The sequence below is a fragment of the Odontesthes bonariensis genome, chromosome 21, assembly GCF_027942865.1.
Source record: "Odontesthes bonariensis isolate fOdoBon6 chromosome 21, fOdoBon6.hap1, whole genome shotgun sequence".
In the NCBI taxonomy this organism is placed as follows: Eukaryota; Metazoa; Chordata; class Actinopteri; order Atheriniformes; family Atherinopsidae; genus Odontesthes; species Odontesthes bonariensis.
This window is the reverse complement of record NC_134526.1, coordinates 3,523,314-3,540,482: the sequence shown is the minus strand read 5'-3', so window position 1 is coordinate 3,540,482 and position 17,169 is coordinate 3,523,314. Positions and strand designations below refer to the sequence as shown.

The following is a 17,169-nucleotide window of genomic DNA, read 5'->3' as shown; positions in this document are numbered from 1 at the left end:
ATTACCGTACTATTGAATCTATTTGTTTTACCAGAGTGTTGTAGTATAAATAGATGCTCCTGAGGCCGTGGCTAGCTAGATTAGCTCACAAGATGAATATGAATGGCTTGATGATATGATAATGAAATTAATGAAAATGAAAACATGACATAGGCTACTTGAACAACAAAGTAATAGCGGAGGGCAACGGCAGAGTAATATTGGCGTATTAACACTATGCGACCACATCGTAAATGAATGACCGATCAGCTAACAGCTGACAGATGACAGCTGAGAGCTGACAGCTCGGCATCAACCATAGCATCCTATTATATAAATGGCTTGAAATTAAGGAAATGAAAACATGACATACTTTAACAACAAAGTTTAAAATAAAGATAAACAATAAAAAACTGTACAGCATTTTATGAACTTCATTTTAGGCGAACGTATGCTAAGGTTACTGAGTCGTATCACTGTTGATATGGGTGGTGGGGTGCGTGCATTACATTTGTGACTTGATTTCACACTTTTTTCCATGGGTTCCGTTGTCTACAAAAATTGCACATCGTTGGTGACGGGCAGAAACCTCGTATCTTTTACATTATCACATTGCATTATACTTGGCAAACACCTTTATCAAAAGTGACCTACAATCAAGGAAAACTATTTCGATTTATATTTAAACGCTTAAAAAAGGAAAAAAAAAATGGACATACAAGTTTTCAACCTGTCACTAATGACATCACATGGTGCTTTCAAGAGGAGTCTTGTTTTGCTATGATCAGAATAATGAATGTTTTTCCAATTGCAGGTACCTGTCAGTCATGGGGTTTGTTATAAACATTGACACACTGATGCTGATGATTCCCGAACTGCTCCAGGTTCAGAGAACCAGAAAAAGTAAATGTATTGCCAAAGCATAAAATATAATGAACATGTAATGATTAATTTATACACATTGTTTTTGCTGCAATAAAGTGCAGTGTGTCTGAGGGACTTGTTTTGAGGTGCATCCAAAATTGTAGTGCTCTTTTTTGTATATTAATGGCCAGTGGATATCTTCCCTATATATATATATATATATATATATATATATATATATATATATATATATATATATATATATATATATATATATATATATATATATATATATATATATATATATATATATATATATATATATATATATATATATATATATATATATATATATATATATATATATATATATATATATATATATATATATATAAAAAAGCTAAGAAAGCCTATTTTGAGACGTTTTGCTGCCGTCAGATTCAAGAATAGCTCATATTTATCATTAAATATCTCACTTTAAGATGTTTTCCATGTTATATTGTGAATAAAATACTGAATATGATGATATTTACATTTTACAAAGCGTCCCAGCATTTAATTTCACAATAAAAGCTAAGAAAGCCTATTGATCTTACCAGGCGACTTCCATTAGCGATATAGGCACAGCTGCTGCGTAGATGGCCAGGTCTCCGTAAAGATAGACGATGATGCAGATGTAGAACATATTGACTCCAACTGAAAGACAAAATTAAGATATGAAGGATTCGGGGATGCGTGACGAGCAGATTCACAAAGCAACATGGGATCAATGGGTGACAAACACACACATTTTTCATTTTTAGCAGCCGTCCAAATACTTTATCATGATATATCGCTAACGGACTCCTGTTCCATCTCTCCATCTGTTTTCTGGGACAGCTGCCTGGACACCACAGGCACATATTTTTGGTATAATGACAACGTATTAACGGCATTAATTAATAAACAAATGGCTCCACGAGGAAGGATTTCCCTTTCAGACTTCATCTCTCTGCAGCTCCTGACCCGGCTTCCTCTGCCGAGCCGAGATCCAGAGCCTTCATCAGCAGACACATCAGCGCAGTTGATCACGCATCCATCATCCTGTAGGATTCCCCGACGGAGGTTCAACCGGCCAACCACAGCGCTCAAATGATTCATTACCGCCAAGGAAAATCCAGCGTAGGAACTAATAAAAAGAAAAGAAAGCTGACAAATCTTCAGCTTTTCTCTCGCTACACTGATTCTTTCAACAAATCAAGACTAAAAGGTGCTTAAAATGGTGTCAAATTAACAGTGTTGTATAGTAAAGAAGTAAAAATACTTCACTACCAGGGATCTAAATTAACTTTTTTGATCACCAGCCAATGTGGCCAGTAAGTTTCTGAAGTTACCAGCCAATCAGAATTTCCACCAGCCACATATTTTTCCGTGCAAAAAAGACAGATGAGAGCCACTGAATTAATTTGATCAATTTATTAACTAAAGCTTTAAATTCATTTTACAGTGAAATTGGGAATGTATATCCAATTAAAAATAATTACAATAATTAAACTTAAGTACATACAAAACTTATTCTAACATTTCATTACTCCTCAACCCTCACATACTATTCAGGGTCACATTTTTTGTACATAAAAAAATAACTTTAAAACTGATTTATATTCATGTGAACCCTGAATCTACAAAAATGGAAATATTTAACAACTTTCTAACCATGTTTTAGTGCAGATAATGCACAAAATTAAACACAAAACTATGTGCAGAGACTAATTATGAGGGGGATACTGTGAAATGCTTCAACATCGTCCGAGCTCTCTGAACTGTCTTCAGACCCATCTAAATCAGTTCCATTTTTCCCTTTTCTCACAAAGTGTGGCCGGCGTGTTTCGCGAGGTTCAATATCATCCTCCGCGAAATAGATGGTAAAGTTCCTCATTTATCATCGGCCAAGCCGGCTAGTGAGTTTTTTTTAATACACGCCAAAAATAACTTTCACCCGCATTTGGCGGGTGTTAATTTAGAGTCCTGTTCACTACTGTACTTAAGTATCTTTTGGAATACTTTGTACTTTCCTCGAGTTTAAATTTTTTTGACAACTTTCACTTTTACTTCACTATATTTCCGAACTTAATTGCATACTTTTACTCCGATACATTTTCATTGTTCGGTTTAGTTACTCGTTACAAAAAAAAAAGAGAGAGAGAGATAGAGAGAAAACGCAACAGAGTTTTGACCCCATGCATGTTCTGCCTGCCCAAAGACGTGGAAATTCTATCTTACAGAAACTCCCCTTTTTTAGGTTTTAAGGTAGTTGTACAAAAAAGGTCTTCCTCTTCAGATGCCAGATAAGCTGCAGTTCCCTCCCAATTCTTTTTTTTCTTTTGTATAATGGCCGGTTGTGTGTGCACCTCCTAAAGCTTGTGAAGTACAGGAATCCTAACAGCTTTTTTTCTTGGTGCTGTTGGCCGCATTTTCTGTACTGAGTTATTTTATTTATTTTTTAGAAAGGTTTACAAAAGGGGTTTCAAACTGGACTTCCTCTTCAGATGCCAGATAAGCTTCAGTTTTTCTTTAAATTTTGTTTATAATGATGGCAATAACAGTAGCAGCCTCTTTTGTTTAATTTTTTTCTTAATGGTGTAATGTACGCCTCATTTTCAGCACTGACCTTACTTGAAGAAGAAAAACTTAAAGGTTCACAAACTTTGTATTTTCTGTCTAAACCTGGTTTAAACTTTGCCTGCACTTGGTTGTGTGTAGATTTTAAGTGTATTTGACCTTCAAAGTTTACCAAAATATAAAAAATGTCATTCAAACTGCATTTGCCTCGTTTACTTTTTACTTATACTTTTCATTACATTACTTAAGTACATCTATTTTTACAGTAATTCTCATACTTAAGTACAAGACGTTTCGGATACTTTAACTCAAGTAACATTTCAGTCAGTGACTTGGACTTTTACCAAAGTCATATTTTGGAGGGGTACCTATACTTTTACTTGAGTGTGAGATTTCAGTACTTTATACAACACTGCAAATTAAACTGGGATGTAAGCTGAAAACACAGGGAAGTGCCAGCCCAATAAGCAACTTTTCATTGTTTTAGAAACAGGTGCTGTCACTTCCCTCCCTGATGAAACAACACAGTATTGGTGTAAAAGTGTCAGAACATACAGAGTCGTTCTCCAGCAGTTAAAGCTGGAAAAATGGCTTTAATGAACTTATTCTCCCCCTCGTTTCACTCATTACAGCTCGAGCAAACATGTATTCTCACCTCAACAGCAGATATGAGCAGGGCATAAATATTCTCAAGGCCACGGGGATGCAGGCTTTCACACCACTGTAACTAATATCTACCAATTACCCAGAGCCACAGGCAAAAACATCTCAAAATGGGTCTTCGTGTCAAAGCTCAGCATTTCACGAAGCTGTGAGAAGCCCTGCCACACATCAACGCGTCACCTCTGACTGACAACAGACATGACGGGCCGGTCTGCGAGGAGCTGCAGAAAAAGCACCGAGGCCACAGTGATGTGGCAGAGATGCACGGCCACGTGAGGAACACGTGGAAACTGCTGCGCTGACAAACGTGAGCAAGAAACACTAACAAATGATGAAAGATAACGTAAAAGAGAAGAAAAACTGCAGCTCCTGCAAACCCCAAGTCTCCTCGGACACCATGAGCAGATCTAAAGGTGACACAAATGTGGACAAAATGCTCCTTAATGTCCACAAAGAGCATTAAATCAAACCTTTTATGTTACCAGTGAACATAAAGGAGCTAAATGTTCCAAGTTATGATCATCATAACAGCTTGAATAAGGCCAACTGGACTCTCATAAGGATTTAAAAAGGTAAAAGAAATGTTCAAAACTCCTAATCCAGCCCGCAATTCTTTAGATTTTCCCTCCAAACATTCAGACTTAACGCTTTAACCCTCATACCTGATTTAAAACTACTTAATTTCTGAAAAGGGACATTTTTGTCCCCTTTTAAAACGACCTAAAAACATCATATGTTAATATTTTTTCCGTAGATCTTTCATTCCACTTCAGTTCTGATCATAACTACCAAGTTTTCAATTATTTTCATAAATTTAACCCTTTAAATACTGGTTTATATGATGTAAACGCCAATTTCTGTTAAAAAATAAATAAATTTTAAAATTTCAAAAAAACAACACAAAAACTGCTATATTTTCAATATATAGAATACAAAGTGGAATTGTTGAGCGGGGATAATTATGGTCTGGAATATGTCAATGATCAGCAACAACATTGATTTTTAGAGATTTTTCATTTTTTTGCTGTCCCATTTAAAAAAAAAAACAAAAAAAACAAAAAAAAAACTCCTTAATTTCTGTAAAGGGACATTTTTGTCCCCTTTTAAAACGACCTAAAAACATCATATATTAATATTTCTTTCCACTTTTCTTTTTCATAAATCTTTTATTCCACTTCAGTTCTGATCATAACTATCAATTTTTCAATTATTTTCAAAAAATTAACCCTTTAGATGCCAATTTGAACTTTTTAGCCCAAATTTTAAGCCTTTCTGTGCCTATTTTGCACAACTGGACCAAATATGATGAGTATCACTATTTCCAGTGTGAAATTAGAGGAGAAAGTACAGCCCAAGTGGAGAAAAAGGTCCCCTATCAGGGATTAGGGTTAAAGTGGTCTTCATCAACAGTTCTCCAGCTTTCTGAATGTCTTTCAGAGTTTTTCTTTGTTAAGCCACTTAACTCTTAATCATCCAAGCAGAAAAAAAGGCTCCTAACTCAAGGGATGAACCACAACTGAGCAAAGAAGCCATTTTAAACTGGATCTTTAGGCACTTTGTTCCCAGCAGCCTGTCACAGAGACACATCGTTTGTTCCCATTTCTGACTCCCGGTCGGTCGAGGAGACATTTGCTGTGATTTGGCACTTTATAAATAAAACTGCACTGAATTGAATTCATTAAAACAACAATAAGATATTCTGTTAGAGGTAATGCACTCCAAACAGTTTAAGGTGGAGCCATTTTATTTTCATTATTCAAATCACTGCAGTCGTCAGACTGAAAGACACTATATTCAAGCTCCGCTGCTTGTGAGACAAACAGAGTGAAACTTTGATTAAATATGATTACATGCAGGCGTCTGGGAGGCATCGACACTATTAAAAAAGGATGTAAATAGAGCAGGAGAGTTAAAAATGGCGGGTTTGCCTCTGACGTTTTGCTGCCGTCAGATACAAGATGAGCTCATATTTATCATTAAATGTCTCACTTTAAGATGTTTTCCATGTTATATTGTGAATAAAATACTGAACTATGATATTTACATTTTACAAAGTGTCCCAGCATTTTTTTTTAACACAGATCGTACATTTAATTTCACAATAAAAGCTAAAAAAAAGCCTTTTTTTGAGACGTTTTGCTGCCATCAGATTCAAGATGAGCTCATATTTATCATTAAATGTCTCACTTTAAGATGTTTTCCATGTTATATTGTGAATAAAATACTGAATTATGATATTTACATTTTAAAAAGTGTCCCAGCATTTTTTTTTAACACAGATCGTACATTTAATTTCACAATAAAAGCTAAAAAAAAGCCTTTTTTTGAGATGTTTTGCTGCCATCAGATTCAAGATGAGCTCATATTTATCATTAAATGTCTCACTTTAAGATGTTTTCCATGTTATATTGTGAATAAAATCCAGAATTATGATGATATTTACATTTTATAAAGCGTCCCAGCATTTTTTTTTTAACACAGATCGTACATTTAATTTCACAATAAAAGCTAAGACTCAGAAATAATGAAGAGAACTTTCTCTTTACTCATTTCTCCCCCTTATATTCAAGCTCCGCTGCTTGTGAGACAAACAGAGTGAAACTTTGATTAAATATGATTACATGCAGGCGTCTGTGAGGCATCGACACTATTAAAAAGGATGTAAATAGAACAGGAGAGTTAAAAATGGCGGGTTTGCCTCTGTGTGACGTGTGATCTGTGTCAGAGCAAATTAACTTCAAGCCTGACAGAAACGAGCAGCTTCTACGATACAACAGCCTTGTTTTACTTTGGGAAACAAATGAAGCCTTCGTCTCCTGGGACCGCACTCAGAAAGTTGATCAGCGTCAGCTGTTGTAACGTACCCTTGAAATTAAAGTGCATCTTTTACAACGCTGGCAAAGGGAGCTGCTCGTGGAAAAATGATTTTTTGGACGCACGCTGAAGTAAACAAGACCGTTTATCTTCCCAAACAGCTCCGACAGTTTGGATTTTTCCATCTTGCCAAGGCTCTCAACGTTCAAGAGTGGCATTTAAACAGAAGTCACTCAAGTATTAAAAATAGATGCGTCAATGTTTGGCTCTCATTAAAAGGCGGGAGCCTGCGTTACAACGGGAGCGAATTAGTATTCGCGGCCACGGTCCTGCGCACGTCAGGGGAGGGACGGCAACAATCCTGCTGTTTGCACAGCCTGGGTGTTACCCGGCGCATCATATCGCAGAGGCAGGAAGGGCTGAGACAAGATGCTGATGCAAGGACAGCACTCTGTTAGTCTCTGCCTGTGTGACTTTAGCCAAAGTCGTCTTCTAATCAACTTTCAAATCATCAATGTGAAGGTTAGAGTAACACTTTCCACAGCGGTGCAGATAACCCAGCCCCCCATCAACATTCCTGTCAGTGTCTGCAGGTCAGGCTGATACAATACCGTGGCCTTATTCCAAGCTTCCCTTACTACTGCCACGTCAATTTTAGCCAAAGAGGAAGCCAAATGTCCTCCAAGTGTGCCTCTTCAACAGCACAGAGATGCCTTTAATTGGCTGCGGGACACAGATATAGTGTTCAATAACGCCTAAAGCTTATTATTTTAGCTTCTTCCACTCCCTGCTGCAATGCTTTTATTTTATGTAAAGCACTTTGAATTGTTTGTACATGAAATGTGCTATACAAATAAATTTTGATTTAGACCGGTGTTTTTTCAATTCCGGTCCTCGGGACCCAATGCCCTGCATGTTTTCGATGTTTCCCTCGATTCAAATAAATAGCTCCTTATCAGGCCACTGCAGAGCTTGATGACGAGTTGAACCATTTGAATCAGGTGTGCTGGAGGAGGGAAACATCGAAAACATGCAGGGCAGTGGGTCCCGAGGACCGGAATTGAGAAACACAGATTTAGACCAACAGGGGGCTGGTGTTGTATTGTTTTAAGGCGCTTTAACGTTAGCACAGCTTCGTTAATTTGTCTGCAGTCATTCTTATTAATTACCTTTCCTTCACGGGAGGAAAAAAATAAATTAAAAAATGAATCCACCTCCAACAGTCTCATCTCTCCTGAGCTGTTTGTTGACTTGATTTGGATCAAGTCGTCTAACAAACAGGTGGGTAGTAACGAGTTACATTTACTTGAGTAAGTTTTTGAAATAATTATACTTCTAGGAGTAGTTTTAAATCTCTATACTTTTTACTTTTACTTGAGTAGATGTGTGCAGCAGAAACTGAAACTTACTCCGCTACATTAGGCTACAATGAGCTGGTTACTTTTCTTCTTACCTCTTTGGTATTCTACGCCTCATTATTTTTATCCCCCCGCGTACGCCTCATTTTAATGTTTTATTCTGACAGAGAGAGAGACTTCCGCCAAAGGCTCTACCACCTGACTGTGTTCCACCAATCAGACGCAGCCGTGCAGTCTGGTCACGTGACCGTACTCGATCTCAGCGGCGGGACGGGTTAGCTTTAGCATTAGCAGTCGTAGCAAACAAACAAAGAAACAGATGAAAAATGTCAGAACCAACGGTGGGAAATGAAGACGCAGACGAGGCCTCATACTGAAAGCATGTTTACCTTACAAAGAGTGAGAAACAGCAGCTACATTATGTGTCTTCTGTGTCAACCAAAACAAACGCACATTTCAGCAGAAACTCAACATCTAACTTGAGGAAACATGTAGCGCTAAGTTTCCTAAACTCGTTTTTTCCCCCCATGGATAGGTGAATGTTTGTTTTTTAGGTTACATATGGGTTACATATGTTTTAAACATTTCCTAAGTCTCTGTTATCTTTTATTCAAGTACTTAAATTCACCTGGAATATTTTAATTTAAGCTATTTTGTAATTAATTAATTAAAATTTATTTTATCAATTGGATGAACTCTAATTTGCCTAAAGATGATTATTTAGTATTTTTGTCTGTCTGATTGAATGCTTGTGTTAACAAATAAATCAGACGTTACTCAACAGTTACTCAGTACTTGAGTAGTTTTTTCACCGAGCACTTTTTTACTCTTACTAAAGTAATTATTTGGATGACGACTTTTTACTTGAGTAACAGTACTTTTTGGCTACTCTTCCCACCTCTGCTAACAAACACACAACTCAGCCACACCGCAGGAAGAGAACATGCTCCCACTTTCAGGCCTGTTGGTGCACTCTGAAACAAAGCTAATAAGTGTTTAAGTTACATGAAAAGTTTGACTTTTGGCACAGAAATCTGGCTGCATGGCGACTAAATCACGTACAGTAATAAAAGCAGGACTGAAAGATTTTCAACTGAGAGCAACTTTAATGCGACTGCAACACAAGGGTACATCGGTTTGTTTTTAATGAATTACAATTAACTCAAGCAAATAAAAGTTGGGTGGTCTGTTGAAGCAATCTGTTGAAACCTTCTCAACTGATTAACCTGCAACTGACAATGGGTTTTAACTAATTAAGGTGGTTATTTTGTGCTTTTTGCCTCTTCCTCCACCGTGTTAAACTTCTTTCTTATGCATGAAAAATGTCTGCAAAGATGCACGCCCAGAAGTCACTGCTCCCGAACTACCTGCAACAACTTGGTTGTTGTCCAGGCCCGTCTTCCCTGACCAATAAACACATTTGTGCAATGCTGCCGAGTGGAACGTCAAGCACAACCTTTACAAAGATTTATTAAACCAAAAAGCTGACAAATCAGATAATTAAAGCGAGAAAACCTGGAAAAGTCTGTTTTTGAAACCACTGAAACCTCAACCTGTAGAATAAAAATCAGATTTTTTTTTTAATTTGCTCATTATAAGCTCAAGTTCTACAAAGGAAATCCTCATTGATCAGCATCAATAAGCATTAAGATAGTTTACAAAAGTTAAACTACGTAATCGCCTCACTGCAACTCGCTGAAATTGTTTTTTAATAGAAAATAAATTGAATCATCTGTGATAAAAATTCATTCCCAGAGTGCAATAAGTCGCTGATGTGCGTCTCGTTTTACCAGAACAACAATATCATATCCAAATTAAACTATATGTGTGAATGGGAAGCAATTTAAGGGGGTTTTACTCTTCTACTTTTTACTGTGAATTGTTTTAGATGGAAAGGACTTGGAGCCAAATTTCCAGGAAGTCCAAAAAAGGCGACGTCTACGCATGAGCCCGAGAGCCCTTAAAGGGCCCCTTCATGTGCTGATATGCCTCTGAGCAGAGAAACATATTCAGTGAATAAGCAGGCTTTATGAGTTCGGGGAACCCGGTCTTAACAAAAATGCTGTTGTCGCTTAGCTGATTCTGCAACTTATTTCATCTTATTTCACCTTCATATATACACGTTAGCCTCAATGAGACCCGTAGTCTCATTACCAAGAGGGAACTGTTCACACAAGCAACATTAAAACCAAGTTTCCAAGTTTAAAAGCTGTTTGAAATCTGCAGGAGTGATCAGGTGATTAGAAATGTCCCTTAAAGCTGAGACTGGATGCCATTAAATTCAAAATAGAAACGTTTAAATAACACGTTAATTGTTTTATTATGACAGTAAATAACTGCATCGTCAGCATAGAGACGTACAGAGACGTCAGACATATTTTTACCTAGTTCTTTGATATATACAGCACATGCATCAACTTGATGCACATAAGCACACGTTGATGGAGCTCTGAGTCACTCCGTTGGTATGAAAATCGCCAATAAGTTTTATTTATTTAAGTCAAAACTGGGGTCTTTGAATAATAAGCCCTCTTTTAAACATCGTATATTTAACATTAATGGCTTCAGAAGTGTTTGAATTCAGTCATTCACACTTTACTCAAAGATGCCTGTTAAAGTAACGGCGCACGCACAATATTTGACATTTACGCAGGATTGGGTAGACTTTAACATAACTGACTTTGGAGCCAAAGTTTTTTAAACATAACAGCGAAATCATTCATATTAGCATGCAGAGTGTAAAGAGGTTGTGTAAAACTTGGTGAATGGAAGCAACACTTTTCTACATAGTTAATAGGAAGCGTTATAACCATGTGGGTTTAATTCTACTACATTAATAGTGTTGATGTTGTCAAACTGATAAAAACATGATGCTAACTCCACTGTCGCCACTTTTGTCACCTGAGAAGCTTCATCACCACATAAAGCTCTACAAGTCCTTCTGCATAGGGATGCACCGATCCACTTTTTTCACCTCCGATACCGATATCCGAGGTTAAGAATCGGCCGATACCGATACGATACAGAAAATCAGCGCGGAATTATGGTAACAAACGGTAAGTTTCATTGTGTAGAAAAGTCTGGGATCATTCTTTTTTGTGCTAGGCAACATCAGACTTGACTTAAACATTTCTTTCCTATTTTCTAAAAAAAACAAATAAACAGATATAAATGTACTGATTTACTTATTTATGTAATAACTGTGGACCAGTAAAACAATCTTAACCATAAAAATATAACAAGTTGAACTGGTTCAGTCAGTGCAATTAGGGATTCAAAATCCAAGGTAAAACCAAATATTAGATAACAAAGGAGCTGAAATTGAGAACAATAGCTTCACTCGCTTGGAAAAAACTAAAATTAAAACTTAAAAATAAATAAATAAATCGGCCGATATGGATCGACCCATTGTCACGATACCCGATTTCAAATTTTCTTCGACATCTGCACCGATATCTGATCCAAATATCGGACCAGTGCATCCCTACTTCTAGATATACAGTTTTCTCTTGTTTTACCATGAAAAACTTAATATTCAAATGACACGTGTTAAAACTTTGTTTAATGGGAGCAGCTGTAAATATTTACGCAGAAGCTGCAGCCGCAGATCACTTTGTTGCTGCTAAGTTGTTGGAGGTAAAACCAATGAAGAGCAAAATATGGAGCGTGCCGTTAATCATAGATTTACTGACTCAATCGGTCTGATTTTCGTGAACAGCTGATAGCTGATAATTAACCCACCACTGCCGTGAAACCGAGGCGTACCGAGTCAGATTACCACTGCATAATATCACGGAAAAGGTCACGCAGTGGCCAACTGATTAATGGAAAGGAGCGCATGTGTGAAAGGGGCTTTAGAAGGACCTGCAGTGCAGTTTTTGTTGATGTTTGTCAATCACGCTCAGTTCTGAGCACGTCACAACACTGTTTTGAGTCTTGTGCTTTGAGCCTTTTACAGCAAATGAGAAGCTGGAAGGCAGAAGATGGCTTTTTAAATGACTTAAATACAAAAGGTTTCATGTCAATGGGTAAAAATGGCATCTTTGAGTCAACTGTAGCCATAAAGAGACAAAGACACCACACAGCAGGCAGATTCTGAGCAGGTTCTGCTGTCAGGATAGACAAAGAGCTGCGACTCTTCTTTCCTTGTTCAGCATGTGCTGGGACTCGTGCCTATCTAATTCATTTCTGATTAGAGTCACTGGGCAGCTTTCCTACCACATGGGGAGGGAGTGAAGAAGGGAGAAAACTCATTTCCTTACTACCAATCGATACCCCGCGTGTCCCGCCTGCACACAGCCTGCGTTTCACGCTGGGAAAGGTCGTCAGCAGAGATTTTTCAGCAGAGATTTTGGTTTTCCCTTTTTCTTCTTTCTGTGGAGCATCTTTAACAGTCAGCCAGGTGAGTGACAAAAGCCTGAATGGATGTTGAGCGCGCCGCAGCTTTAACAGCACGGGCTGCATCACGGCACGCACGAACGCCTTCACACGTGTGGGGGTGTGAACACGAGACGAGTTGATGCGTGCGACTTCAGTGTGTGCCAAGTGCTCCACCTACCGTTGAGAGGCCGAAGGACGGATGATGCTGGCATATCTGTGACCTTTTCTTGTTCATTTATTTCTACTAAAATCAGTCACAGAAGGCTCAGAATGAGCTGAATTGGCTTAATGTAAGCAGACAAGGCGAGAAGAAGGGTGCCTGCAAAGCTCCTCTCTGGTTCTACCATCACAAGTTAGCAAAAGGTTCATTAGCCCCCCAGATTATTCAGGTATTTGTCACCGGTCGAGGGGATACGCCCACCCACACACATGCTCAGCAGAGGTGTGAGCAGCTTTGACAGGGTCTCAAACAGGTAATTATAACCTAAGGCAATTTATCTACATGCTGTTTAATTATATTCAATTAAACCACCAGCAGCCTTGGAGGTATAAAAAAAAAAAAATTTGATGAATTATCCCGCACGACCTCCCAGTTCCTCCATGAATGTTAAACGTGGCTAATGATGACGGTGTCTGCGGTTAGCTGAATAATGTGCGCCCGGAGCACGAGCTGGAGGCGAGAGGAGCATTACCTTTGTTGAAGAACATGGAGGCCATCTGACCCATCTCAACCCGCTCCACGATATCGAAGTGATCGACATGACCCGATCGCTCTGTGGGGAACACAGACGAGAGGTCGGTTGTAAACATCAGTAAAGTTAAAAGGTATCCTTCTGAGTCTTTAAACCACATTTCCAGATGGGTTAAAAACCAAAAAATACAACGAAAACTTGGCAAAGCAAATTTGTTTGAAGCTTTATTCAACAGAGCTAGAGAGTCATGCTTCCCATCGTGTTCCTATCAGCTTCCTTTAATGACTCTTTGGGAACTGAGGACACCGATTGTTGCAGTTTTTCAGAGGAATCTGGGTCCATTCCTGCTGAATCCCAGATTTCAGCTGCTCAGCAGTCCCTGGTTGTTGTTGTTGTCTGGTTCTCCTCTTCATGATGCTCCGTACATGTTCAACAGGAGGCAGATGTGGACAGATGTGGACTGCAGGCAGGCCGGTTGAAGCTGCTGGAAGTCGTGCAGAATGAGGTCTGGCATCGTCCTGCTGAAATAACCACGGACCTCCAGCTCTGCATCAGTGGCACCTTCACACAGATGAAGCCCTCCCTGCCATGGACCCTGATGCCCCCCCACACCATCACAGACGCTGGCTTTAAACCTTTCTCTGAGAACAGCCTGGATGCTCTTTCTCCTCAGTTTGTCCCAGAAGCAGCTGAAACGTGGACTCATCTGCCCACAGAACACGTCCACTGTCTTTCTGTCCATCTGAGACGAGCTGGTGTCCAGAGAACTGGGCCGTGCTCCAGAAACTCAAAGAAAACTCCAGAAACCTCAAAGAAAACTCCAGAAAACCTCAAAGAAAACTCCAGGAACCTCAAAGAAAACTCCAGAAAACCTCAAAGAAAACTCCAGAAACCTCAAAGAAAACTCCAGAAACTCAAAGAAAACTCCAGGAACCTCAAAGAAAACTCCAGGAACCTCAAAGAAAACTCCAGAAAACCTCAAAGAAAACTCCAGAAACCTCAAAGAAAACTCCAGAAACTCAAAGAAAACTCCAGGAACCTCAAAGAAAACTCCAGAAAACCTCAAAGAAAACTCCAGAAACCTCAAAGAAAACTCCAGAAACTCAAAGAAAACTCCAGGAACCTCAAAGAAAACTCCAGGAACCTCAAAGAAAACTCCAGAAAACCTCAAAGAAAACTCCAGAAACCTCAAAGAAAACTCCAGAAACTCAAAGAAAACTCCAGGAACCTCAAAGAAAACTCCAGAAAACCTCAAAGAAAACTCAAGAAACCTCAAAGAAAATTCCAGAAACTCAAAGAAAACTCCAGAAACTCAAAGAAAACTCCAGAAAACTCAAAGAAAACACAAAAACTCCAGAAACTCAAAGAAAACTCCAGAAACCTCAAAGAAAACTCAAGAAACCTCAAGAAACTCAAAGAAAATTCCAGAAACTCAAAGAAAACTCCAGAAACTCAAAGAAAACTCCAGAAACCTCAAAGAAAACTCCAGAAACCTCAAAGAAAACTCCAGAAACCTCAAAGAAAACTAAAGAAAACTCCAGAAACTCAAAGAAAACTCAAAGAAAACTAAAGAAAACCCCAGAAGCAGCTGAAACGTGGACTCATCTGCCCACAGAACACGTGTCCACTGTCTTTCTGTCCATCTGAGACGAGCTGGTGTCCAGAGAACTGGGCCGTGTTCCAGAAACTCAAAGAAAACTCCAGAAAACTCAAAGAAAACTCCAGAAAACTCAAAGAAAACTCCAGAAAACTCAAAGAAACCTCAAAGAAAACTCCAGAAACTCAAAGAAAACTCCAGAAAACTCCAGAAATTCAAAGAAAACTCAAAGAAACCTCAAAGAAAACTCCAGAAACCTCAAAGAAAACTCCAGAAACCTCAAAAAAAACTCCAGAAAACCTCAAAGAAAACTCCAGGAACCTCAAAGAAAACTCCAGAAAACCTCAAAGAAAACTCCAGGAACCTCAAAGAAACCTCAAAGAAAACTCCAGAAACTCAAAGAAAACTCCAGAAAACTCCAGAAATTCAAAGAAAACTCCAGAAACCTCAAAGAAAACTCCAGAAAACTCAAAGAAAACTCCAGAAAACTCAAAGAAAACTCCAGAAACTCAAAGAAAACTCCAGAAAACTCAAAGAAACCTCAAAGAAAACTCCAGAAACTCAAAGAAAACTCCAGAAACCTCAAAGAAAACTCCAGAAACTCAAAGAAAACTCCAGAAACCTCAGAGAAAACTCAAGAAACCTCAAAGAAAACTCCAGAAAACCTCAAAGAAAACTCCAGAAAACCTCAAAGAAAACTCCAGAAACCTCAGAGAAAACTCCAGAAACCTCAAAGAAAACTCCAGAAAACCTCAAAGAAAACTCCAGGAACCTCAAAGAAAACTCCAGAAAACCTCAAAGAAAATTCCAGAAACTCAAAGAAAACTCCAGAAACTCAAAAAAAACTCCAGAAAACCTCAAAGAAAATTCCAGAAACTCAAAGAAAACTCCAGAAACTCAAAGAAAACTCCAGGAACCTGAAGCTTTATTCAACAGAGCTAGAGAGTCATCCTTCCCATCGTGTTCCTATCAGCTTCCTTTAATGACTCTTTGGGAACTGAGGACACCGATTGTTGCAGTTTTTCAGAGGAATCTGGGTCCATTCCTGCTGAATCCCAGATTTCAGCTGCTCAGCAGTCCCTGGTTGTTGTTGTTGTCTGGTTCTCCTCTTCATGATGCTCCGTACATGTTCAACAGGAGGCAGATGTGGACAGATGTGGACTGCAGGCAGGCCGGTTGAAGCTGCTGGAAGTCGTGCAGAATGAGGTCTGGCATCGTCCTGCTGAAATAACCACGGACCTCCAGCTCTGCATCAGTGGCACCTTCACACAGATGAAGCCCTCCCTGCCATGGACCCTGATGCCCCCCCACACCATCACAGACGCTGGCTTTAAACCTTTCTCTGAGAACAGCCTGGATGCTCTTTCTCCTCAGTTTGTCCCAGAAGCAGCTGAAACGTGGACTCATCTGCCCACAGAACACGTCCACTGTCTTTCTGTCCATCTGAGACGAGCTGGTGTCCAGAGAACTGGGCCGTGCTCCAGAAACTCAAAGAAAACTCCAGAAACCTCAAAGAAAACTCCAGAAAACCTCAAAGAAAACTCCAGGAACCTCAAAGAAAACTCCAGAAAACCTCAAAGAAAACTCCAGAAAACCTCAAAGAAAACTCCAGAAACTCAAAGAAAACTCCAGGAACCTCAAAGAAAACTCCAGGAACCTCAAAGAAAACTCCAGGAACCTCAAAGAAAACTCCAGAAAACCTCAAAGAAAACTCCAGAAACCTCAAAGAAAACTCCAGAAACTCAAAGAAAACTCCAGGAACCTCAAAGAAAACTCCAGAAAACCTCAAAGAAAACTCCAGAAACCTCAAAGAAAACTCCAGAAACTCAAAGAAAACTCCAGGAACCTCAAAGAAAACTCCAGGAACCTCAAAGAAAACTCCAGAAAACCTCAAAGAAAACTCCAGAAACCTCAAAGAAAACTCCAGAAACTCAAAGAAAACTCCAGGAACCTCAAAGAAAACTCCAGAAAACCTCAAAGAAAACTCAAGAAACCTCAAAGAAAATTCCAGAAACTCAAAGAAAACTCCAGAAACTCAAAGAAAACTCCAGAAAACTCAAAGAAAACACAAAAACTCCAGAAACTCAAAGAAAACTCCAGAAACCTCAAAGAAAACTCAAGAAACCTCAAGAAACTCAAAGAAAATTCCAGAAACTCAAAGAAAACTCCAGAAACTCAAAGAAAACTCCAGAAACCTCAAAGAAAACTCCAGAAACCTCAA

The 17,169-nt window shown here is 38.8% G+C and overlaps 1 protein-coding gene across 2 annotated transcripts in view; it reads right to left on the bottom strand.

Annotated features, from left to right (window-relative positions):
* The window catches only part of tmem104 (transmembrane protein 104), a 95,917-nt gene that overhangs the window by 62,724 nt on the left and 16,024 nt on the right, over positions 1–17,169 (bottom strand). For both annotated transcript variants that reach the window (XM_075453845.1, XM_075453844.1), the window contains 2 exons: positions 13,352–13,432; positions 1,440–1,539 (listed from right to left, as the gene is read on the bottom strand). In XM_075453845.1, the coding sequence (XP_075309960.1) occupies positions 1,440–1,539; positions 13,352–13,432 (181 nt within the window). The remainder of the gene's footprint in view (positions 1–1,439; positions 1,540–13,351; positions 13,433–17,169) is intronic.